The sequence below is a fragment of the Heloderma suspectum genome, chromosome 16 (genome assembly GCF_057233095.1).
Source record: "Heloderma suspectum isolate Gila_16-S chromosome 16, 16-S_ref, whole genome shotgun sequence".
In the NCBI taxonomy this organism is placed as follows: domain Eukaryota; kingdom Metazoa; phylum Chordata; class Lepidosauria; order Squamata; family Helodermatidae; genus Heloderma; species Heloderma suspectum.
In genome coordinates this window covers 1,054,080-1,081,617 of record NC_139473.1, presented here as the reverse complement: position 1 = coordinate 1,081,617, position 27,538 = coordinate 1,054,080, and the positions used below count along the sequence as shown (strand labels likewise).

The following is a 27,538-nucleotide window of genomic DNA, read 5'->3' as shown; positions in this document are numbered from 1 at the left end:
CGCACAGCTTTAGGCTTCAGAAATGGGCACCTGCTGAGCAAAGCCTCCGATCAAGAGATGCAGGCCAGTCGGCAGGCCAGGCCCCTCTCACTTCCGTGAGGCCAGACTAAGCCTCACCTCCCCTCTAGGACAGAAGACTGGAGAAGAGGGCATCCAGATTAAAAACAAAAACGATCTCCACACCGAGCCAGTTCGCACAATCAAGCCGCCGTGGCTTGTTTAAATTGGCGGTGTGTGCTGGGCACCATTAGCCTAATTATCTGCCTGGGCACAGTCTGCCATGTTGTCCAAACCTGGACAGCGTGACTTGTTTGAGGGGAAACAACACTCAAATAACCCAGCAACAGGCCATGGTGGCTTATTCTGATTGTGCGCACCGGGTCAGTGTGATGAGAGACACGTTCACCACAGGGCTTTTAACAGAATCCTCACCCCACAGCCCAGGGAAGCAAGCACATGCAGGAGCAGCACTGCTGTCTCTGCACAAGGGCTGCATTACCCTTCTCTGACGTCAGGTTCCTTACCTACTCCTGGGCTCCCATTCTGCTGCAGGGGCTTGCTCAGGGTTTGGTTGACTGCTGGACCAGAGGTCTGCGGCTGGTTCCTCTCTTGCCCAGCTCCTGGCAATCCAAGGAAGAAAAAGGACTTTTCACTGGCATGAGTTGGCAATTAAGGCAATTAGAACAGCCTTCTCCAACCTGGTGCCCTCCAGATGGCTGGGGGATGCTGGGTGGGGGATGCTGGGAATTATAGTCCAACACATCCAGAGGGCCCCTGGTTGGAGAAGGCTGAATGAGAGCCTAACTTGGCGTTTCATGGAGATTTTCTTGCAACCACCCACTGACAGTCAAAATAACAGAGCCTACAAGGAGCTATCAAAGTGAACCCAGCCACTGACTGCAAATGTCAAAATGAAAGGAAGGTTCTGAGCTCCCAAGAAAGCCCGGGAGATGTTCTCATTCTCTGGGCCTTCCTGCCCACCACAGCCCCAATGTGATAACTGTGAAGGCCAATGAGCAGGACTGAACTTTCTAGGTTGACTCACGGATCTGTGGAGCTTATTTGTCCTTCCATTATTTAGAAACAAAAACTACTCAATTCGTTGGATTTTGATTATTTGTGTGGTACTGGGTGAATATTCTTTTTAAGACAAAAGGTCTATATGCTATTGAACAGGCACAAAGAAAATATCTTTGCCAAGGCCAGGGACAGAAGGAGAAGGGAAAGTGTGAGTTTTGAGGATGGCCCTGAAGGCAGAGAGAGAGGTAGCACCAGGCAGGGGTTCCAGGCTGGAAGAAGAGGAAGGTGCAGAATACTCTAAGGAGACAAGACCTACAACATCCATTTTCTAAACAAGGTGGTAAGGAATGCTTGAAGAATATTTATCAAAACTCTGAACGATCATATGTCTAGCCAAAGAGGCATCTGGAAATATTTCAAATCACCACCTGCCATTCACAACAGTATATAACAACAGTGCTGAAACTGACACCTACAGTTCACTGGAAGTATCACTCCCTCTAACAGTAAACTTGGCTGGTGAGGGCCAACATGACCATACACAAAACAGAGAAACCGAGAAGCAAGAGGGAGGCATCAGCATGCTCAAGAGAACCCCTAGCTTTTGCACATGTACAAAAAAACCTTCAGGGAAAAAAAATTAAGTGGGCAAAAAGCCCCCAAGACAGCCCAATGGGACAGAGCTACAGAACATAGAGTATCTCTTTGGGAATAGAACAGAGAAGTGGGGGGAATAGAACGGAGACTCCTGGACGATGACTGGCTGGCTGGCACTCTGCATAGGAGCAAAATGCTACAGGGCCCACTTGTATTCTCTGATCAGACAGACAGTTGGGAAGAGGAATTATACATCAACCCATTGGAATACTGCATTCAGACTGTTTATTTATCACTACATTTATATCCTGCCTTTTTCCCTCTTGCAAGGAGCCCACCTCCTCCTCTCCATTTTATCCTCACAACAACCCTGTGAGGTATGTTAGGTTGAGAGTCAGTGACTGGCACAAAGTCACCTACAGTGAGCTTCATGGCCAAGTGGGGACTAGAACCCGGGTCTCTAGAGTCCCAGTCCCACACTCTCACCACTACACCACACTGGCTCTGTTTTCTGGAGAGTAGCATCTTTTCATGGGTCAGAATTAACCACACAATTGCAAAGAAAGTCTCAGGGCTGTGGCGTGTTGGAACAATGTGTAGCCACCTTGCTCTGTATTGTTACTTGGCCTTCCCATGCCTTGCAGTGCCAGTGCCTGGTCAGCGGGAGCCAGTGTGCTCGCTTGCCCCTGCTCAGTTCACAACTACCCAGTTTAAAAAACAACAACCCTAGGATGTTGTGATGATCAAACCAGGCCGAAGTCAAATAACGGTTAAGTATTTTTAAAGCATTAACAGGCTACATACTTCTACTAATTACAAAAACAAAACTGAGTTTAAATGTTCTTGTGGAACAATGAAGTCTTTTTTTAACGGGACAGATTATTATAACTTGTAATGCTAGGTAAGGCATCCATAAAGGTGAGTGATTGACTGAGCAGTTCTTTCAGGCTTTCATCTTGGAGCAGCAGGGTCATCAGTTAACCCCGCAAAAAGCAAAAGGATAATAAAACAAAAATAAATCTAAGTAACAGCAATTGTAAAAAGCAAAAGGAAGTTTTTAAGGCAGTTAGCCTTCCCCAACCTGGCGCCCTCCAGAGTGGTTGGACTGCAAGTCCCACTGTTCCCAGCCAGCATGGGAACAATGGGAGTTGCAGTTCAACACTTCTGGAGAGCATCGGGTTAGGGAAGGTTGTTTTATAGAATCACATCTTCAACTTGGAGGGTCTCCCCTCGCTACTGCAGGAAACAAGATAGCCATGGGTGGTCCCACACAGAGACCTTTGTTGCCAACAACTGCCTGTGCTCCTCTGTGAGATACCAAGAACCACAGCAGGTGAATCTTTGCATGCTGCTAAGTCTCCCTGTGACTGCTGCACAGCCAGGGGGAGGTGGCGGAGGACCACAGCCCTTGTTAACCAATGACATCAAAACGAAATCTTTTAAAAAGGTAAGCTGCCACCTACACTGTGGCATTCTTCAATATATGGAACATTTGGCCTCAGTCAAATAATAGAAAGTCAATTGCCAACTCTACTGTCATGGCAACACTGGCATGGGAACTGCAAAATCCACCTAACTCATGTGGCTCCTCTTTACAGGGACATTTCTTGGCTCAGGGTCTCCCAAAAATAAGTCCTAGCATTCCCAAATATGAGTTCTCCCTAATTAATTGCACCCTTCTCCAGGGCCAGTGAGTTTAATTCGGTGAATGGGATGTGCCCTTCCTACCGGGCACTAAGGACTCCATTCTGATGTTGCTGCCTGTCTCCATTCTAAAGGAGGGAACACATCCCAATGGTGAAGACTGTCCACCAAAACGGAAGGGGTATGAATGTGAGAAGAGATCCCAGAGTACAGGGGCTATCAGAAAAGTAGAAGTCATTAATACAGACACAGAGGAATGAACCTGGGGCCCTTAAATCAAAACACAAAATCCCAATTTCTCAACGAAATGGAAAACACATGACTGAAAAGGCAGCATAGTAGTTAAGACTCTTGAACAAGCTGCAAAGGCACTGTCTGTGGAAAGCTTCTCCTTACCTTCGGTGTACTGCACTGGATTGCCGATCTTAGTGGCCGCTGCATCAGCAGTTCTCAGAACGTCTAAATCCATCAAGATAACCACTCTCCTACAAAGACAAAGACAAGTTCTGACGCTTGCTGCCTGCTTTACTTGTTAGAGACCATGAGCCAGGAGGGCAAAGAGGTTCCAGGCACTTGGCGATCTCTCCTGTTGACTGCCCTGCGGACCACAGGGGAAAGTGCCACTGGCTACGTTCAGGTGGAAGAGGAGGCCAGGAATCCGGGCAAATCCTCGCTTACCACAAACGAACTGTGTGCTGTGGCAATGCAGCCTGTTCATTCCCGCCTGGCTCCTCCTGCCAAATTGCTTGTTTAGTGCAAGGGTGGGAAACTTGTGGCCTTCCAGACATTTCGGCCTACAACTCCCATCATCACTCACCATTGGCTATGCTGGTTAGAGCTGATGGGAATTGTAGGCCAAAGCATCTGGAGAGCCATAGGACGCCCATCCCTATCAGAGATCGCTATTTTCTCCTACAGAAGAATCCCAGTATGATTAACGGAAGAAGGTATTACTTCTCGACTGCACAAAGGTGACTTTTCTAATGGATATAAAATGCCAAGGACATACGCAATTGTTGTCAGAATCTCCTTCATCTGCAATGCATTTTTAATGTTTTAATTCTTTAAGTTCCTCATGAATTTTTTTGAGGTCCTTGTCCAAAGACGCAAACTTATGATCAAAATACCCTGAATTATGAACCGTCTTCAAAGAAGCAGTCTGTTCATCTATAGGTCTGTTCTGTAATGTCTCATTAGCCTCGAAAGAAGTCCCGATGAGTTAAATCATTAAATCCTGAGAACATTTGTTGAAGATGGCACACCATGTTTTGACAGAATCTTGATTATCTGAAAACATGCCCAGTTCTTATGAATTCTAAGTCCCTGTGGAATGCCTCGATGACAACAATATTCCAAGAGTTGAGGCATGAAGTTAGTTTCTGAGCTATCCAGCACCTGAGTTTGCTCTTTTTATTGGTAACAAGAAAGTGTGCTGGTGCATGCTACCTGATCACCCCTGCTTGACTCATCTGCAAACGGGAGAGGCTAATGCTGGGGTAGGCATCCATGTGGCCCCAGACACCATCTTTGGTGCCCACCAAGGCACCCTACTCTTCCCACTTTTTATTTTTAAAAGACTTCTTACATTTTCTTATCAGCAGCTGTGATTGCTTCGAAGTGAAGGGAAAGCCTTTAGCTGCTGCCATTTTAATTTCCCATGGATGTCTCTGGGCCATGTGTGGGGGATTCAGAAACATTCTTAGAAAATGAAGATGGCGGGCAGCTGCAAGTAAACAATGGTTTCAAAGGAGTTTTTTGTGTCCTGGAGCTCAGGTCCTACCTCTGCCTTGTACTCAGTCTTTTGGGCAGGTTATGTGTCCTTTGTGACTAGCCACACACCCCATGGCAGTCATTTTGTGGTGCCTAGGAGAGTTTCTCAAATTTCCAGATGTGTCCACGGGTCCAAAAAGGTTGCCTGTCCCTGGGCTAAAGTAACCAGGACTTTACAAGCAATAGAAAGCTTGGTGTTACTTCTGAACCAGGACCTTGGCTTGTCGCTCCTCTAACAGACCAGGAAACAGAAGCCAAGTACAAATCCTGGCTTCAAACTCTGACATGTTAAAGGAGACACAAGCCAGGAGTTTGAGTTCGGACATCATGCTGGCATGTTCCTGGTTACTTAAGCTGCTCTCACTTGCAGGATAACCCAAACAGGAGCGATGAGGTAGCACGCACCATACGCTTGCTCATTACCAGTAAGACAACATTCTCAGCCATTCTGGCGTACCGTTTTGTGCTAATGGGGCCAATCTCAACCCTAGACCAAAGCAAACAACAAAGCTGGCTCTTTTTTTCTTTCTTTCAAACCTGCAACGTGCCACAAGTGACTAACATAGGTATGAGCAGACGAGACTACTAAGAATGTGGGCAAGTCCCTTTGGCCAGCAGACATTTCAGGCTGCTGGAGCAGCCCTTGAGGAACAGATTAAAATGCAAGACCGCTGTCAGGAGGACAAACACCATTCCCAGCCCCTAAGGCCACAATGAGGGGGACCAGATCACAATACAGGACCATACAGTTTTATCACCTTTATTGCATATTGGGCAATTACCTTCCATCCTTCAGGCTATTAACAATGAAACGGTTAATCTGGCAGATGGTGTTCGCAGACAAGCGCTTGTCATCAACCATGGAGTTCAGTTGCGTTGCCAGCATGAAAGCTAGATAACAAAAGCAGAAGAGGGGGAAAAGGTTCACAAAACAGCCTTTATGAAGTGAAAGGGGCAGTATGTGATTAATGCTCAGACGTCTGAAAACTACTGACTTTAATCAACAAACACCAGGGTTATGGATATGGCTGGCGTGCAAACCAACATTTCATTCTCAGAGGATATACTTGACTACATAATTGCTGGGGAAATGTTACTTATTATATTTACTCATTATATTATATAAGGCTGCCAAATAACATTGTTCTTTGGGCAGTTCATGTTATTCCTAGCACCTAGACTCATCGAAGTGAAACAACATGGGAAATTATTGCAGATCATTTCTTGTGAAATCTTCACCACATTTTGTCCTCATACTTCAAGACTGGTCCCTAAAATATTGCCATTACAGGCAGGGAGACAAGGAGAAATTGATGTGCCCAAGGCCAACTGAACTGGACCTCAGGTTTTCCCAGTCTGGAGACCAATATTCTACCTGCTGGACAGACCTCACTGCCTTGTAATATTCTAACCTTTCTGGGGAGAATTACCACTCCCCAAGACAAAGACAAGGCCTCAGTGCAAACAGAAAGTCGCACGCACGCACGCACGCGCACACACACACACACACCCCTGCGCTGGTCCCAGAGTAACGTTCAACTGCCCAGCTCCTGCCACCTTCAAAGCCCCCAAACTGAAGCCAAATTACACAAGAGCTCTCAGAGTCAGCGGGTCAATCCTGCTGAGGCCTAACCTGAAGGAGTTAACGCAGGAAGGCTTCCATTACTTCCTATCAAATCAAGCCTCTCCCTTTTTCTGATGAATGGAAGCAGGGTGGGTGGGGAAAAGGCCTCTGTTGCTCTCTCTCTTTTTCCCCAGCTGCAATGCTGCCAGGGTGGAAGGAAAGCAAGTCACAGGTGAGTAACTTCACTGGGGTAAAGCTGGCCCTCAAACTAGTTTTCAAGCATTTCTTTCAAACGTCATTGCACCCCCCACAGCCTGAACACTCAAACATGGCAGCAAGCCAGGCAAGTCTGCCTCATACCAACTCAGACCACTGGCAGACAGGGAATGGACAGGGAGATCTCTTCCTCCCTCTCTCATAATACTAGAACTCAATGGGGTCACCTCATGAAGCTGATTGGCAGGAGTTTCAGGACAGACAAAAGGAAGCCCTTCGTCACACAGCACACAGTTAGACTATGGAACTCACAGCCACAAGATGTACTAATGGCCACCAATTTGGAAGGCTTTAAAAGGGGATTGGTCAAATTCATGGAGGGAGATAAGGCTACCATTGGCTACTAGTCCTGATGACTATATAAACTCCAGTATCGGAGGCAGTTTGCTGGGGAACAAGAGCTGGAGGGTGCTATTGCACTCATGTCCTGCTTGTGGGTTTCCCATAGGCAGCTAGATGGCCACTATGTGAACAGAATGCTGGACTAGAGGGACCCTGGGTGTGATCCAGTATCAGGACCCTTCTGATGTTCTTATGTCCCTCTAGCTCAGCCCTGGCTCTCTGGGTACCTCAGGCAGAAGTCTTTCTGAGCCCAGCCACCCAAGTTCCTTTTTTGAAACAGCAGATGCCAAGGGCTGGACCTGGGATCTTTGGCATGAAAAGCACAGGCTCTGCCATTCAGCTACACTGCTGCCACCCAGAAGTGTCTTGCATCAACATTCTTGCAATCAATGGTCTCCGTGCATGGATGCTTACAGGAATGCATGTTCACTCCATCACTCATCAGCAATCGGTAGCGTGGCGGGCCATTTCCGGTGGAGATGGGACGGACGCTCTGGGTAGAAAACAGAAATACGTAGCCGTGATCACACAAGAGGGCTATGTACTCTTCTAACTGAAGATAAATACAGCAGGAGAAGCAACAATACAAAGTTGAAGAATAAATGCATTTAAAGTTTCTAGAGGCTGCTTTGCTCACACACAATACTCCCACCACTTTGCTATCCAATTTAAGATTGTAAAACTTGCCCCTTATGGCTGATGCATACCTAGCCTACTATTGCTCATATAAAAAACCTGAGCCATGTTATCAAGCAATGAGTGAGAAAAAGCAACAATCAGGAGCAGGTGCTGTTCTGCAGTGGTTTCAGTCCTTTCTGTCAGGTCAGGTCCAGAAGGTGGTGCTGGATTATGGTTTGATGCCACAGCCGCTGGCCTGTTATGGTCCACAGGATTCTATCTTGTCCCCCACGTTATTTAACATTTACATGAAACTGCAGTGAATGGTCATTTAGAAGGTTGGAGTATGATGGCATCAATATGCTGATAACACCGAGCTCTATTGCTTTTTGGCACCTAACACCAAGGAAGTGGTCAAAACCCTTGGAAGTTGCCTGGATTCAATAATGAGTTGGATGAGGGTGAACAAGCTGAGGTTAAACCCAGACAAGACGAAGGTGTTGGTGGTTAGTAGAAAACCCAACTCAGGGATTAGGATTCAACCTGTTCTGGAATGGGTTGCGCTCCCCATGAAGGATCAGGTTCAAAGCCTGGGAGTGCTCCTTAATCCTACACTGTCCTTGGATCTTCAGGTGGCAGCAAGGGGTGTGCTTATACAATTACATGTGGTGCACCAGCTTCCTGAGTGAGTCTACTTGACAGTAGTTATCCATGCCTTGGTTAAATCACATTTAGACTATTGAAATCTGCTCTATGTGGGGCTATGCTTGAAGAGCATCTGGAAGCTACGACTGGTGCAACATGTGGCAGGTACGATGCTAACAGGTGCAAGGTATACGGATCATATTGCACCTGTTTAGAAAAACCTGTACTAGTTGCCAGTTGCTTTCCAGGCTCAGTTCAAGGTGTTGTTTTTAACCTTTAAAGCCCTAAATGGCTTAAGACCTGGCTATCAAAGGGACTGCCTGTCTTGCTATGAACCTACTAAGATCTGCAGGAGAGGCCCTTTTGAGAACACCATTACTCACAGAGGCCCATTGTCTGGCATTCATGAAAGGGTTTTCTCCTGTGTTTCTCCCAAACTGTGGAATGTGTTCCCTTAAGAACTACAATTGGCTCCCGCTCTCTTGGCTTTTAGAAAAGGTGTGAAGATCTTTTTAATCTAGCCTTTTAAATTATGTAGTTTTAATGTTCTTATGTTTACTGTTTATGTTCTTATTTTTATTGTTTTAAATTGTTTTGGGCTGCCTTGATGGCTTTTTAGCAGATTCAGCACCATATAAATGTTAATAAATACTCACAATGAGTTGAAGAACAGGTTTGATAACATTCTCTCCTTGCATTATGGCCTAGAAAGAAAGAAAGAAAGAAAGAAAGAAAGAAAGAAAGGGGGTGTTAGCTCCTTTAAGCAGAAGACGGTGGTCAACTAGATTTCAGCATAAGGCTTTCTGGGACTTAATAAGGTTACTCTTATTCTTTTTTGTGGAGGAGAGATAAACCCATTTTTAGAACGTACACAAAGGAGGCAATTTCAGCTTGCCCAGCCTGTCAAAAGCATATATTCATAGGAGGAAAGGGCAGGCCTCCATGGGAGGAATGACACCAAGTGCTGTCCTATCACTTAAGACAATGTTTTCTAAATGTCTGATAGCTTTTGGAGATAATAAATTAAAAGCAGAGTCAATTAAACCTAGGAAATCGCCTTGTATCAAGTGATTCTATTTGTTCCTCCAGTTCAGTATAATCCAGTGTCTCAGGTAAAGAGGGGTCCTTCCCATCATCTGCTACCTGATACTTTTTTAAAAAACTAGAGATGCTGAGGACTGAATTGTGACCTTCTTCATGCAAAGTAGGTGCCTTGCCACTAAGCTATGGTCCCGCTGGATATGCACAGGCATAGATGGAGACAAAAAACGTGTACAGTTGGGGCCAAATAACATGAAATGCAAAAAGAACAGCCCATGACAATTAGATTGCAGCTGAGGTATATGCAGAATAAACACTTGTGTTACAAACAAATGGTTACAGACGGCTTGTTTGCATTTCATTTCCTTCTGACTCCACCTGTGTGTATCTATACCTGCCAACTGAGGATGAAGCTCCATGCATCTGATGAAGTGGATGCTAAATCACAAAAACTTTGGCCACAAGAAAACTGGTCTTTAACATGCCACAAGACTCCTGGTTGTTTTTTGCTGCAACAGGTTCAGATGGTTGCCTCTCTGGAAGCTAACACTTTCTAAGCATTTCATTTTGTTCTTCTTTGCCTTCCTTAGATTTCTCTCTTCTGATATCTGAATGAATTTGGCAGGGAAGGGGGGCTGGGGTGGGTACTTGCCCTCTCTCTCCCTGGTTGCTACATTATGATCTGAATCAACCAATCCCATTATGCCATGCTGGACACTTGGCGCCTGCCCTTTGCAGATGACTCTATGCCTGTCATATTCAACGTGAGGGCAGTGGAGTGAGGAGGGAATCGTTCTGCCTGTTCGAACAAAGTTATACACTGGATTCATATGCGGGCTCTGTTCCATGGGCTCAGAGTGGCTTGCAGCAGTTTTTCCTAAATGTTAATCGTTCTGTCCCCTGCAAGATTCATAAGCTAAGGCCATCAAATGATTGGAGGGGGAGATAAGAGGCAAAATAATGAAATTATAAACAAACAAAAATTAAAACAAACTATCAGAAGCAACCATACATAACCACAACATAAACATCTACCCCTCTTTCTCATCAAAACCAGGTGAGGCAGTGGCTGTTCTGAATCAGTGCCTGGGCAGAGTGATGGACTGGATGAGGGCCAATAAACTGAAACTCAATCCAGACAAGATGGAGGTACTGTTAGTGGGTGGTTTGTCTGCTTGGCTAGGTGATATTCAACCTGTTCTGGAGGGGGTTGCACTCCCCCTAAAGGATCACATTCGTAGTTTGGGGGTGCTCTTGGATCCAGAACTGTCACTTGAGGCACAGGTGAACTCAGTGGCACGGAGCACTTTTTATCAGCTTAGGCTGGTATACCAACTTTGCCCTTATCTGGACAGAGAGAGCCTAGCTACGGTTATCCATGCTCTGATAACTGCTCGTCTGGATTACTGCAATGCGTTATACGTGGGGCTGCCTTTGAAAACAGTCTGGAAACTTCAGCTGGTCCACAATAGGGCAGCAAGATTGTTAACAGGGACTGGCCTGCGAGCTTATATTACGCCAGTACTTTTCCAGTTGCACTGGCTGCCAGTCCATTTCCGGGCCCGATTCAAAGTGCTGGTGTTAACATTCAAAGCCCTTAACGGCTTGGGGCCAGGTTACCTGAAGGATCGCCTCCTCCCATATGTGCCTGCCCGGACCTTAAGGTCATCGCCAGCGGCCCTTCTCCGTGAGCCCCTGTGAGGCAGAAGTGAAGTGAGGCGGGTGGCTACTAGGAGGAGGGCTTTTTCTGCTGTGGCACCCCGGCTCTGGAATGAGCTCCCTAGTGAGGTTCACCTGGCGCCTACATTGTATTCCTTTCGGCACCAGGTGAAGAGCTTTTTATTTTCCCAGGCATTTTAGCATTTTAGCTTTCTAAACTTTTAGCTTTGCTGTTTTAAATCTATATTTTAAACTCCTGCACTGCTGCTAGGTTTTATTGTGGTTGTATTGTTATATTGTGGTTTTAATGTTCTATATATTTTAAATTGTTTTATTGTGTGTTGTTTGGTTTTAATTTTTGTGAACCGCCCAGAGAGCTTCGGCTATTGGGCGGTATAGAAATGAAATGAATGAATGAATAAATAAATAAATAACCATTCCCCAAAACCACTCAAAGGACACAGAGCTGCTCCCTGTCCACTTGTTAAACAACTGCTATAAAGTTACATGGGTGGGATGGGTTAGGGTTTTTTTTTTATTACACACACACAGAAAGACAGCTTTCAATAAAGTGTAAATAACTGGAGGCAGAAAGACAGGGAGAGGATTGAGTAACGGCTGGGAGGGAATTGCTCTGTTCTTATAAAGCTTGTGTGCATGTGTGCATGTAGCTATATAAAAACAGCAAAGGGTCTTGTGGCACCTTAAAGGCTAACACATTTATTTTGTCATAAGCTTTCATGGACTGTAGCCCACTTTATCAGATGCAGAAAGCTTATGCCAGAAGAAATTATCTTCAAGACTCATTCGTTTTTGCTGCAATAGACTAACTCAGCTACCCCTCTGATAAGAATCTATATAATCTTATATATAATCCTATAGATATAAAAGAATCTGATTTCACCAGAGGTGGAAAGCTTATACCAAAGTAAGTTATTAAGACTCTTGCTTTGCCTGCCATAGACTAACATCGCAATAGACTAATATGTGCAAAATAATCCACAAATCTGTTTCGGAGTACAATTCCTTCAGAGACTTTATTTGGCCAAAATCAAATAAACTCAACAGCTGTTGAGAAGGAAACCAATGCAACACCGAGGGTCCGGGTTGCAGTACAAGACTCCTCCCACGCAATTCATAAATAGCATATTATATAGTCTTTCAAACTAATACATGAATTAACTAAATCATTAGGAAAAATAAGAAGGGGTCAGCATGTTATAGAATGAATTGAACAAAGAGTCATGGAAGAAAATGGTTTTCAGCACCAGACAGCTTTTTCCCAGCTGGTCTGTCCCCCGACTACTAGACATCGCTAACTGCAATTTGTGCCTCCATCTTCTAAAAATATTATTAGCATATTTCTTCCATCCTTGCCCATTTTATTGCAAACGGCTTTTTCAGCAACAAGGCCTAGCAGCTCTTAAAGCCTGAACTAAAGCACTGAAGCTTGAACCACTATCTCTTTATCTCTTGCCTTTTGTTCTTCTTATATATGACAGTGTGTATGTGGTATATATACAGAGAGAAAGATAGAAAGTGTATAATACACATAGTTTCTCTGCGTTCATATATGTATGTGTACACACAGTAGTTACATCCAAAGTTAGTCCAACTTGAGCCCCATTCATTTCAATGGGTCTACTCTAAGTAGAGCTAACACCGGATACAGCCCATAGCGTAGGTGCGTGTATATCTGTATACATGGATGGGAGCTTTCAATTAAATATATATCAATGCGGGAAGAAACCCAGAGAGATGATTGGCAGGGCACGGAGGGAATTGCTCTGTTCTTACAGTGAGTGTGCATGCATATATATCCAGAGAGAGATAATCTATTGTGTGTGCATGTGTTATACATATATATATATATATATATATGCACACACATACACACTCAAACATGTGTGTAGTATCCAATGTTAGTCCCATATGAAGTAGCCCCATTGAAATGAATGGGACTGAACTTAGTCATGACTAACTTCAGCCCCATTCATTTCAATGGGGCTACTCTACGGAGGACTAACAGTGGATGCTACCCAGTGTATCTATATACGTATTTGCATAGGTATACGAGCTTTCAATAAAAAGTTACTAAAAGACTGAACACTCTCTGGAAAAGACCCTGATGCTGGGAAAGACTGAAGGCCAAAGGAGAAGGGGACGGCAGAGGATGAGATGGCTAGATAGCATCACCGATGCAATGAATATGGACTTGAACACGCTCCGGGAGAGAGCGCAGGACAGGAAGGCCGGGCGTGCTATGGTCCATGGGGTCACGAAGAGTCGGACACGACTGAACAACAACAAAAGACTGAACACACTCGCAGGGCAGCCGTCAGACTGGCGAACTAATGCGGTGGGAGGGCGCGCGCGAGCATGTGCAGAGTGCATCCCCTCAAACTGTGCCCGTGGGCGTCGCTCTTCTGCCCAGACCACCCGCCCCCACAGCCCGCCCCAAAGAGACCACGCTCCCGATCCCCCGGTCCGGTGCCTCACCGCGATGGCCCCCTCGCTCAGCCGAGCCGCCATCCTAGGCGAAGCCGCCGCCTCACGCGCGCCAAAAGTACTCTGAGGAGCTCACGCTGCTCCTGCTGGCGCCACTGCTGGCGCCACTGACTGACGGGAGGGCCGGCCACACGCGCGCCGATCGCCCAGTGGCCCCGCCCCTTACCCTCATCACGTGCAGCACCCGCCAAGGCCCCATTGGCCGAGCGCGACGCGGAAGGGCGGAAGAGCACTTACGGAGTCGCCTTCCGGCTTCATCGCCGTTGCTTCTTGGGCCTTGCTCGTCTTTTCGCGCCTTTTCTCGCTCCTGAGGTAAAAGTCCTTCCCGCTTGGAAAGCGGCGGCCTGCTCGCCTCGCGGGCTGCTCCGCTGGGATGTAAGTTGTGTGTCAGTCGCTTCCAGACGGCTGTTTGCGGTGGGAAGCGACGCAGACGTTGAGTTAACTGGCTCTCCGCGTGGCCTGCCTCGCAGGGGTTTTGTGAGGCTAAAATGGAGAGGAGGAAGAGGACCACATAAGCCGCCTTGGTTCCTTGCAAGACGGAAACAGGCAAGATATAAATATAATAATAAAAACATTATTAAGGGTGTCATTTTGTGCATGTTTAGACGGAAAAAGCCCTACAACTCCCAGCATTCCCCAGCCAGGAATGCTGGGAGTTGTAGGTCTTTTTTTCTGTCTAAACATGCATAGGATTGCACCTAAATACTACTAATTTTTATTGATAATGGCTGACTGGCTGCCCATCACCCTCTCTTTAGCGCACAAAGGCAGCTCTACTCTGTAAGGGAATTCATTCTCTTTCATGGTGTTATTTATCACGCTTTTTAAAGCTGCTTTTCCTCACCCCAACTCTCTCCTCACAACAACCCCATTAGGTAGGCTAGGTGTATTTATCCCACTTTCCCTCCAAGGAGCTCAAGGTGGCAGACAGGTTCTCTTTCGTCTCCCCACCCCCACCTTGTAATTGTCACAACGGCTCTGCAAGGCGGGTTATGCGGCAGGAAGCAGCCAGCCCACGATCATCCAGTGAGTGGCACGCAGGCTGAGTGGGGATTTGAACCTGGGCATGGAGTGAGGAGAAAGCTAGGGAGCAGGTTTTCTCCCTCTCTTATAATATTAGGACCCAACAGGGTCATCCCATGAAGCTGAATGGAGGGAGATTCAGGACAGACAAAAGGGAAGACTTTCATGCAGCACATAGTTAACTGTCGAACTCACTGCCATAGTTTGGAGTGATGGCCACCAATTTGGATGGCTTTAAAAGGGGATTAGATATATTAATGGAGGAAGATAAGGCTGTCAATGGCTACTAGTCCTTATGGCTATACGCTACCTCCAGTATCGGATGCAGTATGCCTATGTACACCAGTTGCTGGTAAATATGGGTGAAAGGGTGCTTTTGCACTCATTTCTTGCTTGTGGGTTTCCCATGGGCAGCTGGTTGACCACAGTGTGAACAGCATGCTGAACTACCTAGGGAGGTGGTGGGCTCTCCCACACTGGAGGCATTCAAGATGAAGCTGGACAGCCATCTGTCAGGGATGCTTTGACTTAGATTCCTGCATTGAGCAGGGGGTTGGACTCGATGGTCTTATAGGCCCCTTCCAACCATACTATTCTATGACTAGATAGACCTTTGGTGTTATCCAGCATGGATCTGATGTTACGGGCCTTCTGCTTGTAACCCAAACTGGCACCCTCCATATGTGTTAGACTACAACTCCCACCATCTCCATGATGTGCATATTGTGGCTCATTGTGATAGAGCATGTACTTTGCATGCAGAAGGTTCCAGGTTCAATCCCCAGCCTCTCCAGGTAGGGCTGGCAATGGTTTAACCCTGGAGAGTCACTGTATTTATTTATTTAATTTATATAACGCCCAATAGCCGAAGCTCTCAGGGCGGTTCACAAAAATTAAAACCAAACAGCACACAATAAAACAATTTAAAATATATAGAACATTAAAACCACAATATAACAATACAACCACAATATGGTTGTGGTTACAATACAACCACAATAACAATACAACCACAATAACAATACAACAATACAACCACAATAAAACCTAGCAGCAGTGCAGGAGTTTAAAATACAGATTTAAAACAGCAAAGCTAAAAGTTTAGAAAGCTAAAATGCTAAAATGCCTGGGAAAATAAAAAGCTCTTCACCTGGTGCCGAAACGAATACAATGTAGGTGCCAGGCGAACCTCACTAGGGAGCTCATTCCAGAGCCGGGGTGCCACAGCAGAAAAAGCCCTCCTCCTAGTAGCCACCCGCCTCACTTCACTTCTGCCTCACAGGGGCTCACGGAGAAGGGCCGCTGGTGATGATCTTAAGGTCTGGGTAGGCACATATAGGAGGAGGCGATCCTTCAGGTAACCTGGCCCCAAGCCGTTAAGGGCTTTGAATGTTAACACCAGCACTTTGAATCGGGCCCGGAAATGGACTGGCAGCCAGTGGAACTGGAAAAGTACTGGCGTAATATGAGCTCGCAGGCCAGTCCCTGTTAACAATCTTGCTGCCCTATTGTGGACCAGCTGAAGTTTCCAGACTGTTTTCAAAGGCAGCCCCACGTATAACGCATTGCAGTAATCCAGATGAGAAGATATCAGAGCATGGATAACCGTAGCTAGGCTCTCTCTGTCCAGATAAGGGCATAGTTGGGCCTAACCTGATAAAAAGTGCTCCATGCCACTGAGTTGTGGGTTCGACAAGGGAACTTGGGGGAGCTGGGGGTGGCGATGGCTGACAGGAAGCTCTGGCGTGGGCTGGTCCATGAAGTCACAAAGAGTCGGAAGCGACTGACCGAATAAACAAGAAGCCACTGAGTTCACCTGTGCCTCAAGTGACAGTTCTGGATCCAAGAGCACCCCCAAACTACGAATGTGATCCTTTAGGGGGAGTGCAACCCCCTCCAGGACAGGTTGAATATCACCTAGCCAAGCAGACAAACCACCCACTAACAGTACCTCCATCTTGTCCGGATTGAGTTTCAGTTTATTGGCCCTCATCCAGTCCATTACCATGCCCAGGCACTGATTCAGAACAGCCACTGCCTCACCTGGTTTTGATGAGAAAGAGAGGTAGAGCTGGGTGTCATCCGCATATTGATGACACCTCAGCCTACACCTCCAGATAACCTCCCCCAGCGGTTTCATGTAGATGTTAAACAGCATGGGGGATAAAATAGAGCCCTGTGGAACCCCATGACACAATTGCCATGGCACAGAGCAATAATCGCCCAGCACCACCTTTTGGAATTGGCCATCCAAGTAGGAGCGGAACCACTGTAGTGCAGTGCCTCCAACTCCTAACCCAGACAACCTATCCAGAAGGATACCATGGTTGATGGTATCGAAAGCCGCTGAGAGGTCCAAAAGAATCAACAGGGTCGCACTCCCCCTGTCCCTCTCCCGGCAGAGGTCATCCCACAGGGCGACCAAGGCAGTTTCCGTTCCAAAACCAGGCCTGAAGCCCGATTGAAATGGATCTAGATAATCCGTTTCATTCAACAGTGCCTGGAGCTGTCCTACAACCACCTGCTCAAGCACCTTTCCCAGGAAGGGGATGTTGGCCACTGGCCTATAATTGTTAACATCCTCTGGGTCCAGGTTAGGCTTTTTCAGGAGTGGTCTAATTACTCCCTCTGTAGCCAGTCGGTGTCGACAATATTGGGCTAGATAGACCAATGGTCTGACTCGGTATAAGGCAGCTTCCTATGTTGTAGTCCAGTATAGCTGTCAAGTACTAGGTTGGGGAAGGTTTAAGTTTTGAGGTTGTATTTTTACCAGCTCTGACCTGGATTCAGCCTAGAGAGGAGAGAGAAAAAGTGGGCCATTGGAGAAACAAGGCAATCAGACGCCCGCAGAGTTCCAAAGGGTAAAATGACACACATGAGCTCACAAATCAAAATTTGGATGAACTGTTTCAGCCTGAATACTTTTTTTTTTCTCTGTAGTTTAGCATGGACCTGCCTGTGGAAAAATGGAAGGTTTACATTAGCCAGAAATGTTCTTTATTGGAGCCATTACTAAAGGAGAAACTGCGTCATCCCATGTCAATCAGGGACAGCTTCCTTCAGTCCTTGACTCTCTTCCGGTAAGTAACTTCACAAGTGCAGCTGATGTGTGTGGATATTTTGCTGAGAAGCTTGCGTGTTGACTCTTCTGCCCACAAGACTGAATGTGCTCTCTCCCTCTTTCTCTCTCTTGCCCTTTTTCTCCCTCGTAGTCCTGAAGATGAAGAATATTTGCTCAGCCTGTCCAGATACTATTGTGTGAAAAAAGATCCTAGCATGGTGCTGTCCTGCAAGGAGGAAGGGAACAACAGGTTTCAGAAAAAGGAGTACAGAACTGCAGTGGTGCTGTATTCCAGGGTAAAGATCTGGGAGTGAGGATGCCCCAAACCTATTTATTTAGGGTGCCATCCTATACACATTTAGACAGAAAAAAATATGCTAGCTGGAGAACACTGGGAGGTGTAGGACTTTTTTCTGTCTAAACATGCATAGGATTGTGCCCTTAAATGATAATTAACCCCCCTTTTTTAATTATCTTGCCATCTTTCCATTAAGAGAACACTCAAGGCAGCTTACAATATAACCCAAACATTAAAATTGCGAACAAGATTAAACCATGACAAAACAAAGGCAATATAACAGACTAAAAACCATCAAACAGAATACAAGCCCCCAAAAGGCCGAACTTGGCAGTGAAAACCCCTAAGTGAAGGGGCCAGGCCAATCTCACAGCCCAGGGAGTTCCACAGTCTGGGCACTGCTACAGAGAAGGTCCTTTCCCAAGTCTTGCGGGCTTACGGGAATGATGGATGTGGAGGAGGGAGTTCATTTTTGAAGCTGTATAATAAGCCCAAGATGAGCTTTGAGCCTGAAACTTGCCAACTCTTTAGCCACTATGCTTCCTGTACTCTTCTTTCTTTGATCTCTGCAGGCATTGTCCCACGCAGAGGCCGGCAGTCCAGAAATGGCCGTGTGTTATGCCAACCGCTCTGCGGCCCTTTTTTACCTGGGTCAGTCTGAGGTGAGTTTGAGTAAAATGAGTTTGAGCATTGTCCAAAGTCAGGAGTCTTTTTGCTATGGGAAACCCTGCATTTAGAAAGTCTTGTACCCCTTAAAGCAGAACTGTTTGCTTTTGTTGTTGCTGGTACATGTATTGTCAGTACTGCAACACTGCTACACTCTGATTCCGAAGATTCTTGCTGTCTAAAATAGCTCTTGCAGTTTGTCTTGCATGGTGGGGGGTTTGCTGCAGAATGAAGTGGTTTACAGTGGGATTAAGCATTTTCTGTATCATGTTTTGAAGCATTTGGAGCTCTTTGCATAACTTGTCTCAGTAATCTTTACCACAGTCCTGTAAGGTAGACCAGTGCAGTGTCCATATTTCATGGGGGTGCAGGGGGAGAGACTGAGAAAATAGTGGCTTCTTTATGTCCACCTGGTGCATTCATGGCTGAGACTGAAATCAAAACAGGAGCCACCGGCTCTTGCTCTTCAACTGCTATGTGGCACCAGCTCCTGTCTAAGTTAAAACAGTCTTTAAAGGTGCGATCCTAGGCATGTTTAGACAGAAACAGTCCTACAACTCCCAGCATGCCCCACCCAGCCATGCTGACTGGGGTATCCTGGGAGTTGTAGGCCTTTTTTCCCCATCTAAACATGCCTAGGATTGTGCCCTAAAGCTGTGACACTCTACCCATTTACCTACTTCTTTGTAGACATGTACAGCTTTGTGCTGTAACTGGTTGATGGTGCCGGTGGCAGGGAGAACATGTTGGCGTGCAGATAGTCCCCGGTTCAGTCCCCCACCAGCTCCAGCTAAGAATTGAGTCACAGGTGCTAGGAAGGACCTTTCTCTGTCTCAGGCACTGGAGAGCCACTGCCAGTCAGAGGCTGAGCAGGCAGTTCTGAGCTAGATGAAGAAATAGTCTAACCTGGCCTATGGCAGCTACTGATGTTCCTAAAATTCCAGATGCTACTTTGAGTTAGATGCTGACACTTTAGCTCTGAGTGTGTTTTCCTGGAGTTAAATTATATTAAATGTAGCAGGATTTTCAACCCAGTAAATCTCACAACTTTGCATTCTGGGGCTCACAACTTTTCATTCCTCTCAACGGGGAAATAACATTACCAAATAAGTGCTTCTCTACTCCAGTTGGGTGGCTTTTTACAAGGTTTCAAATGTAGAGAGCCTGACATGGCATACGTGGCACTTATTCATGACAGTCAAGTGGCAAATGGTGGGATGTGGCAGAATTCCCCTTCTTAGCTATAAATTTAAGCATAACATTGAGCGATGGACTAGCCGGGCTTGGAACACTGCAGTGTTCAAACACTGCAAATGCCTTTTCAAGTGTTTGGAAGGCCTTACCCTTCTCTTCTTTGCAGGTTTCTTTGGCAGACATTAGGAGGGCGGAGGAAGAGGGCTACCCAGAGAGGTTGTACCCCAAGATTTTGCTGCGAAAAGCTGAATGCCTCCTTTCTCTAGGGAGATTTCAGGAAGTGGCAGAAGCCCTCAGCAGTGCGGAGAACAAAATGTCTGCAGACCAGAGTCTGAAAACTACTAGATGCCACCAGATGCTGCTTAGTAAATTCAATCAGCTGAAAGTCAAAGCCTGTAAGGCGAACAGTAGCTTAGTCTGTCAGCCCATCATGCCTGGCCAGGCCCAGAAGGACTTGGAGCCCTGGGAGGAAAATGACAGAATTTTATGTGCCTCATCATCGGTCAGCTTGAACTTTTCCACTTCCAAAGGGCGCCATTTAGTTGCTGCCCAAGATATCCTTCCTGGTGAAATCTTAGTGAGGGAAGAGGCTTTTGTAAGCGTGCTTTGTCCAGGAGAAAGCTTCTTGCTCCGAGGCAGTGCTGAGGCCATGTTAAGTGGGCAGCTTGCTAACGAAGATCTTCACTGCCACCATTGCTTGAGGCAACTGCTGGTGTCTGTTCCCTGCCAGGGGTGCAGCTATGCTAAGTACTGCAGCTACAAGTGTTCCCAGCTAGCATGGGAGAACTACCACAGGAGAGAGTGCTCCCTTGGGGGGCTGCTCCTCGCACTGGGCATCTTCTGCCATGTCTCCTTCAGATCAGTTCTGGTGGCTGACTTTGCAGAAGTCATTACTTTAGTAGAGCAGTCCCGTGGGGAGGACATGACGGAGCCTGGCGCTGAGGTACCGGTTTCCAGGGCTGCTACGGAGAGAGCGTCTGCCTCCATTCCCGGCTGCAATGCTGATGGGCAGTACAGCAGCTCCTACCGAGCTGCCTTCAGCCTGTTGCCACACATGGAAGAGCACAGTCCTGAGTTCAAGTTCCTCTGTGGCCTGAGTGTCGCCGCCTTGTGCAAGGGACTCGGAGGTGCTGGTCTGGAGGCCTTGATCCCAGGGAATGATATGTCTGAGAACCAGGAGGAACTGAATGCTGCTGTGGCAGCTCCTGGCGTGAACATCTTGGGGGAGGCCATGCTGAGGCACATGTTGCAGCTGCAGTGCAATGCGCAGGCAGTGACCACTCTCCGTGCCTCAGGTCAGTGGAGGTGGTGGGCTGGTCTTCCCCCTGTGTGGATTCCCTGGACTACCTGGCTGTGGGGTGTGATGCAAAAGGAGGAGCTTCTATCATGTGGGTGCTTCAGAGGCAGGCTTCTCCACCCCAGAGCCCTCCAGAGGTGCTGCACTGCAACTCCCATGGCCCTTGGCCATGCTGGCTGGCAATGCTGAGAGTGGCAGCCCAACACCTCTGGAGGGCTTCAGGGTGGAGAAGGCTATTCAAAGGTGTCCATACTCTCCTGGATCCTTCTGGTCCCTAAAAACTCTTGTCACTTCCACTCAGGCTCTGAAGACAGGCCAGTTGCTAGCCAAGAACAGGTGCGCCTGGCCACAGCGCTGTTCCCAGTGGTCAGTCTCCTGAACCATTCCTGTGATCCGAACACCAGCATGACTTTCAGCGGCAGTACTGCCAAGGTCAGGGCTTTGAAGCCAATCCTCAGAGGGCAGGAGATTCTCCACTGCTACGGTGAGTAACTGCCAAGGAGGGAGCCGGGTCACCTGATGCGAGTGAATTCAGTCATCTCAGGGGAACCAAAGCACAGCAGGGAGGTACTGTTTCCCTTTCCCTTCCTTTCCCTCTCCTTTGCTGAACAAAGGGGCCTGCATGCAGCTCAGACCCATTAGTTTCTGTAATGGGCCTTGGAGGTGGTGGGAGAGCCCTGGTAAGCTATTTCCCAAGTTCCTGGTGTGGCAGCTTAAGCTCTGATGTTGGCACGCAAGCATTTGGAAACTCTTTCCCAGCCTCTTTCTGGCATTCAATATGTTTATTTTGTGTGAGTTGTGTTTAAGTTCTATGATTTTATAATGTTGGTTTCAGTTACTGTGTCTGGGATTGTGAGAGAATTTGAGAGCCCAGCCAGCTGATAACAGATATAAATTTTTAAACAGTTATCGGCATTGTATTTCTGGGTGACAAGCACGGGGAGTAATTCCAGCTCCAGGAGAGTGCCAGTCAAAATGAAAATTGCACATGAAGAGGCATACAAACAGCAAGTGCCATGCTCTGGAAGCAGGCTGACACACTCTGGCCAGAGATACTGATTCCTCTTCGGTGCCATGGTAAGGCAAAACCAGATTTGTGGGTTTGTCGTAGAAGCCAGCTGTACACACCTCTGGTTGAGGGGTGGCTGTGACTTCACAATCTTGCCTCCCCAAAGCAGTTTTGCAACCTTTAAAAAATTGATTATGAGTTGTTCTTTTTAAGGGCACCAAATGAATGTTAAATTGAATGAAGGAACATGCAGTGTTCTAACTTTTTATTTTAAGGGCTTGCAGCATGCCCAAATTTTGCAGGGTGGGGCCAGGATGAAGGATTAAAATCCTTGCGTTGCTGGCAAGTGTGCCTGTTCCTGACAAAGCAAAGGCTGGAGGAAGCTTGGGGGTGGGGGGGACACCTGTTGCGACCGCTGTTCCGATGTGCCTTTGTGAGCATCCTTCCGTGCTCTGAACGGTGTCCCCCACTGTGGCTGTGTCCATCGATGGCTTTTTCCCTCCTCTCTTGGCAGGGCCTCACAAGTGCAGGATGGGGGCTGCCGAAAGGCGCAAGTGGCTCCTTTCTCAGTATTTCTTTGAGTGCCAGTGTCAGCCCTGCTTGGAGGAGCTGCAGCCCCTTTCCAGCAATAGAGCATCTTCCTCCCTGGACCAGCTCTTCTGCTGCCCCACATGCCAGATGCCCATGCAGGCAAGGCCGTACCGCGGTGCCTTTGGCAGCATTGAACCCTGGGGGCGGGGGGGGGGTGGCGGCGGCGGCGGCAGTGATGGCACATCTCAGCCTGTGATGAGAAGGCCCTCAGACCCATGGGCTTGGAGTCCTCTGCTCAGGGCCATTAGGACTTAGCTGCAGCCCCCTTGCTTGAGCTGATCAGAGGGGGTCCCTCTAGCCCCGCCCTTTGCTTCCCATAGTGTCCCCGCCTCATGCCTCTGGGTGCCCACCAGCTGGGCATGAAGGCAGCAACCTGGCAGGCTGCCTCTGAGCATGTCATGGAAGCCTTGTGCTCCCTGATAGGCTGCTTCTGAGCATGTCATGGAAGCCTCGCAGGCCCCTCATGACAAGTAGCCGTGGATCCACATTGCATATTTGCCCAGTGTTTGGAAACCTCATATGCCTTTCCTTTCCTCTGGGCTAATCCCAGAATTTCCTTTTGGAACTTCCCTTTTAGCCAGCCTTCACTTTCTTGTGTGCTCTCATAACATCACTGATTTGCTCAGAACCCTACACTTGGCTGTGGATGTTATTCTACCCAGCAGTTTTGCAGCTATCTTGTCATTGCTGTAACTCTTCTGCCCCTTCCTCCATGCAGTGTGACCACTCCCCCGCCCCCACCACTGCTTTATATGTGGGGTGAAGTGCTCATGGCAGTGATAGACAAGGAAGCCATGTTCTATCACTTGCTACAAAGAAACTCTGCCCCCTTGGCATACGTTAGGCTGAATCCCTGCCATCTCTGGAGGGGAGTCAGTTTACTGGGGTGGGGGTGTAACACCATGTAACTGAGGATGGGATGTGGCGTTATAATGCTACATGGCCAGGGGTGAGTGTTACAAGCTATGTTTGTGCAGAAATAATGATAAAGTGGCTTTTCCAGGGGGGTAGAGGCATGCTCCGTTGTTCCAGTGGGGCCTGTAAAGTACTAGTCCCTGAGGACCACTTCCAGCACCAGCTACGGGAACTTCGGCGGCTGACTGAGACAGCCTTGGAGCTTCTGGAGCATGGAGAGCTGGGTATGACCCACACCTTCTTAATTTGACCTGTTAGTTTGGCCTGTTTTTAATTTGGTGCGTTTTTATTGTTTTGAATGGTTTAAATTGTTTTATGATGTTTTTATTGTCTTTGACGTGTTGTACACCACTTTGGTGGCAGAAAGGCAGCATAGGAATACTAAATATAAATAACACAAATGAGCCTCCCACCCCATGGGCCTTGCTATCCCCTGTCCACTGACAGCTTAATACAAGTAGAAAGGTAATACAAGTAGAACGTGGCAGCTTGCCTGATTAAAGGCAGCCGCCGGCGAGATCACATCACTCCAGTGCTGAAGGAGTTGCACTGGTTACCAGTTGCTTTCTGGGCCAAATTCAAGGTGTTGGTTTTGACCTTTAAAACCCTATATTCTTCCGGCCCAGCCTATCTTAAGGAGCACCTCCAGCAACACCAGACAGGCCGCTTAACAAGATCAGCCTCGAATGGCCTTCTCTCTGTCCCATCAGTCAGGACAGCTAGACTGGTGGGGACAAGGGAGAGGGCCTTTTCTGTGGTGGCCCCCACTCTGTGGAACTCCCTCCCTAGGGAACTCCGCCATGCCCCCTCTTTAATGAGCTTCCGTCGTGCATTAAAAATGTGGTTGTTTAGGCAGGCATTTGGGGTGGCTTAGGGTATTTTAGAAAATGTTTTTCTTGTAGAATTTTGTTTTAAACTGTTTTATTATATGCTTTGTACATCGCCCAGAGTGGCTTGGTGACCAGCCAGATGGGCGATCAATAAATTTAATAAATAAATAAAAATAAAGGAGGTCTGTACAGTGATGCTATGATCCTGACCACACAGTGGCAGCAACTGCCCAGGGATGCTGCTCCATCCTACCACCACACCATCCTCAACTTCCCTATAAGGAACAACCCTCCTGGAAATGCAAAAAGGGGGAAGGTTAAGGAAGCGTGTGAGTCTTTCAAAAACAACAGCAACAGGGATAAAGTCTATGCCCAGATAGCTAGTATAGCATCATGCCTAAGAGACGATGGCATAAACCAGGAAGTCCTGGGTTTGTTTAATTAAACTAAAATATTTCTATCCTGCTTCTCTGGCTCAATATGGAGTACTCAAGGCTTCACCACAGATCAAGACAGATACATTAAAAAAAAATACAAATGTTTCATTATCTCTGTCTTAGCAGCACCCACACATACCAGGTGCATCTTCATCAAGGAGATGTTAATATGGACCAATCTCATTGGGCCCATTGCAAGGATGGCGGAGATGATGACAGTGATGTCATGCTCATCACATGCTCGTGCTGGTTTCATGCCCCTTTCAAATTCTCAGGCCAGTCGGTGGAGCTGCTGCAGAAATGCAGGTTGAATGCCAAGAGCTTCCTCTCTCCGGTGCACCTGACGGTGGGTGAGATTGAGGATCACCTCGCACAGGCGTATGTGACCATGGGTAAGGTGTCATTGTAAATAAAGGCAAGGATAGATCCCCAATACAGCCAGTTCGGAGTGTATTCTGCCTTCCACCCCCACCCACCGCAATGTCTGTAAAGGCTAAATTCTTTGGATTAAGAGCGTAAGACCAAAGTAGGTCAGTTGAACCCAGCATACTGTTTCCAGCAGTGGCCAGCCAAATGTCTCTGGGAAGCCCAGCAGTAACAGCATGGCATGAAGGTGCTGATAGCCCTCCTCCCTCACTTATGCCCAGAATCCAGTAGTGAGAAAGAGAGAGAGATGGCCTTCCTCCGAACCTTCCTCTGAAGGTTCCATTTAGCTATCATTGCTATTAGCAGTTGATAGACCTCTCCTCCTCTTCATGAATCTGCCTTAATCCTTCTTCAAAGCCTGAAGCAGCAAACTCTGTGTGAAGATGGGCTTCCTTTTGTCTTCCCTGAGTCTGCTGCCAATCAGTTTCACTGGTTGGCCCCAAGCTCCAGGACGACATATATCTCTCTTTACTTTCTCCACACCATTGATAACTGTATATATCTCTATCATGACTTGCTGAAGGAGAATCAACATGGCTTTTGCAAACCTAAGGCCTGCTTTGCTGAACTTTCAGAGTTCTTTGAGAGTGTCAAGAAGCAAGTGGACTTTCAAAAGCCTTTTGACAAAGTCCCTCTTCAAAGAATCCTAGCAAACATAGCAGTCATGGGTTAAGAGGAGAGGTCCTCTTATGGATCCCTAGCTGGTTAAAGAACAGGAAGCAGAGAGTAGGAATAAATGGTCAGCTCTCACAATAGATGTAAACAGTGGGGTCCTGCAAGGATTTGTATTGGGACCAGTACTTTTTAATAGTTCTTTAATCCAGAACAGTGAGGTGGCCAGATTTGCCAATGACACCAAATTATTTAAGGTGGTTAAAACAAAAGTGATAGTAAAGAACTCCAGAAAGATCTCTTCACACTGGGGGAATGAGCATTCAAATGGCAAGGGATATTCAGTGTAACCAACCGTAAAGCAATGTACATTGGGACAACACCCACCCACCCCCAACTTTGTATATGCACTGATGAGGTCTGAGCTGTCAGTGACTGACCAGGAAAGGGGTCCTGGGGTTGTGGTGGATAGCTTGATGAAAATATTGAACCAGTGTGTGGCTGTTTTGAAAAAAGCAAACTCCATGTTGGGTGTAATTAGGAAAAAATGTAAAATAAACTGCCAATATAATAATGTGCTCAAACAAATCTATTGTGCAACCACACTTGGAATACTGTGTCCAGTACTGGTCACCCCACCACAAAAAGGATATTGTAGACCTGGAAAATACTAGTCGGGGCGGGGAGCAAGTAAGGAGGGACATGATAAGAGGTGTATAAAATTTTGGATGGCTTGGAGAAAGTAGAAGTTTGATGGGGGTCGGCTCCACCCTCCGCTGACTGAGGATTTGTTGTCTTCACCACTCCCAGGCATCACCTCTGAGCTCACCACTGAGCTCTTTTTCCTGGCTAGGCACTGCCAGCCAAGATTCTATCAGTGAATATGTGAAATTAGGAATACATGCACGCACGCACGCACACCACTGTGCATTACTTTGTGCTTAATATTTTACAATTTACACTTACACACTTTAATATATTTTATTGAGTCTGTATAAAGTATTTATTTGCAAGGTGCAGGCTTTAGAAATAGTTGTGTGTGTTTTTTTAAAGAAGGGTTGGGGTGAATGAGGGGGGAGGTCGGGGGGAGGGAGTGGCAACAGAACAGGGCTGAGATGGCCAGTGAGATCATACTTGCAAGCTTCAATGCTGATAGCCCAAAGCTACCATAACCCATAAAATAAATAGAGCACACTGTTTAAGGCAGTGAAGACATGAAGCAGTGGCTGTCTGGAGCATACATAAAGCACTCCTGCCTCCAATAGACTGATTCACAGGTGTTATTCCTTTTCTCCTCTTTCCCAGGAAAGTGGCATGAAGCAGTGGGGCATCTGCGCAGTAGCATCCAGGCTGTGGAAGCCCATTATGGGTCTTCCAGCATAGAAGTGGGCCAGGAGCTCTTCAAACTGGCACAAATCCTCTTTAATGGGTAAGCACTCTGCTCCCTTCCCTTTGGAGGCCCAGAAGTGTGTGTTTTGAAAGGGCAGCAGGCAGG

General features: G+C 47.1%; 2 protein-coding genes across 18 annotated transcripts in view; one reads left to right on the top strand and one right to left on the bottom strand.

The window, feature by feature from the left end:
• The window catches only part of RPA1 (replication protein A1), a 51,280-nt gene extending 37,483 nt beyond the window's left edge, over window positions 1-13,797 (bottom strand). For all 4 annotated transcript variants that reach the window (XR_014786114.1, XR_014786113.1, XM_084822573.1 and 1 more), the window contains exons 1-6: window positions 13,676-13,797; window positions 9,133-9,180; window positions 7,628-7,706; window positions 5,814-5,922; window positions 3,658-3,746; window positions 525-620 (exon numbers count right to left, since the gene is read on the bottom strand). Coding sequence is in view for 2 of the 4 variants with exons in the window: in XM_084822573.1 (XP_084678699.1) it covers window positions 525-620; window positions 3,658-3,746; window positions 5,814-5,922; window positions 7,628-7,706; window positions 9,133-9,180; window positions 13,676-13,708 (454 nt within the window). In the remaining 2 variants the exon portion in view is untranslated. The remainder of the gene's footprint in view (window positions 1-524; window positions 621-3,657; window positions 3,747-5,813; window positions 5,923-7,627; window positions 7,707-9,132; window positions 9,181-13,675) is intronic.
• Window positions 13,798-13,911: 114 nt separating this feature from the next.
• The window catches only part of SMYD4 (SET and MYND domain containing 4), a 52,149-nt gene continuing 38,522 nt past the window's right edge, over window positions 13,912-27,538 (top strand). For 5 of the 14 annotated variants that reach the window (XM_084822563.1, XM_084822562.1, XM_084822564.1 and 2 more), the window contains exons 1-10: window positions 13,922-14,230; window positions 17,648-17,787; window positions 17,920-18,064; window positions 18,639-18,728; window positions 20,093-21,221; window positions 21,525-21,707; window positions 22,747-22,922; window positions 23,827-23,962; window positions 25,281-25,397; window positions 27,349-27,472. In XM_084822563.1, coding sequence (XP_084678689.1) covers window positions 17,654-17,787; window positions 17,920-18,064; window positions 18,639-18,728; window positions 20,093-21,221; window positions 21,525-21,707; window positions 22,747-22,922; window positions 23,827-23,962; window positions 25,281-25,397; window positions 27,349-27,472 — 2,234 coding nt within the window. In that variant the 5' untranslated portion in view covers window positions 13,922-14,230; window positions 17,648-17,653. Of the gene's footprint in view, window positions 14,231-17,647; window positions 17,788-17,919; window positions 18,065-18,638; window positions 18,729-20,092; window positions 21,222-21,524; window positions 21,708-22,746; window positions 22,923-23,826; window positions 23,963-25,280; window positions 25,398-27,348; window positions 27,473-27,538 lie in introns of all 14 variants that reach the window. The other 9 variants (XM_084822561.1, XM_084822567.1, XM_084822560.1 and 6 more) reach the window with 8 other exon arrangements.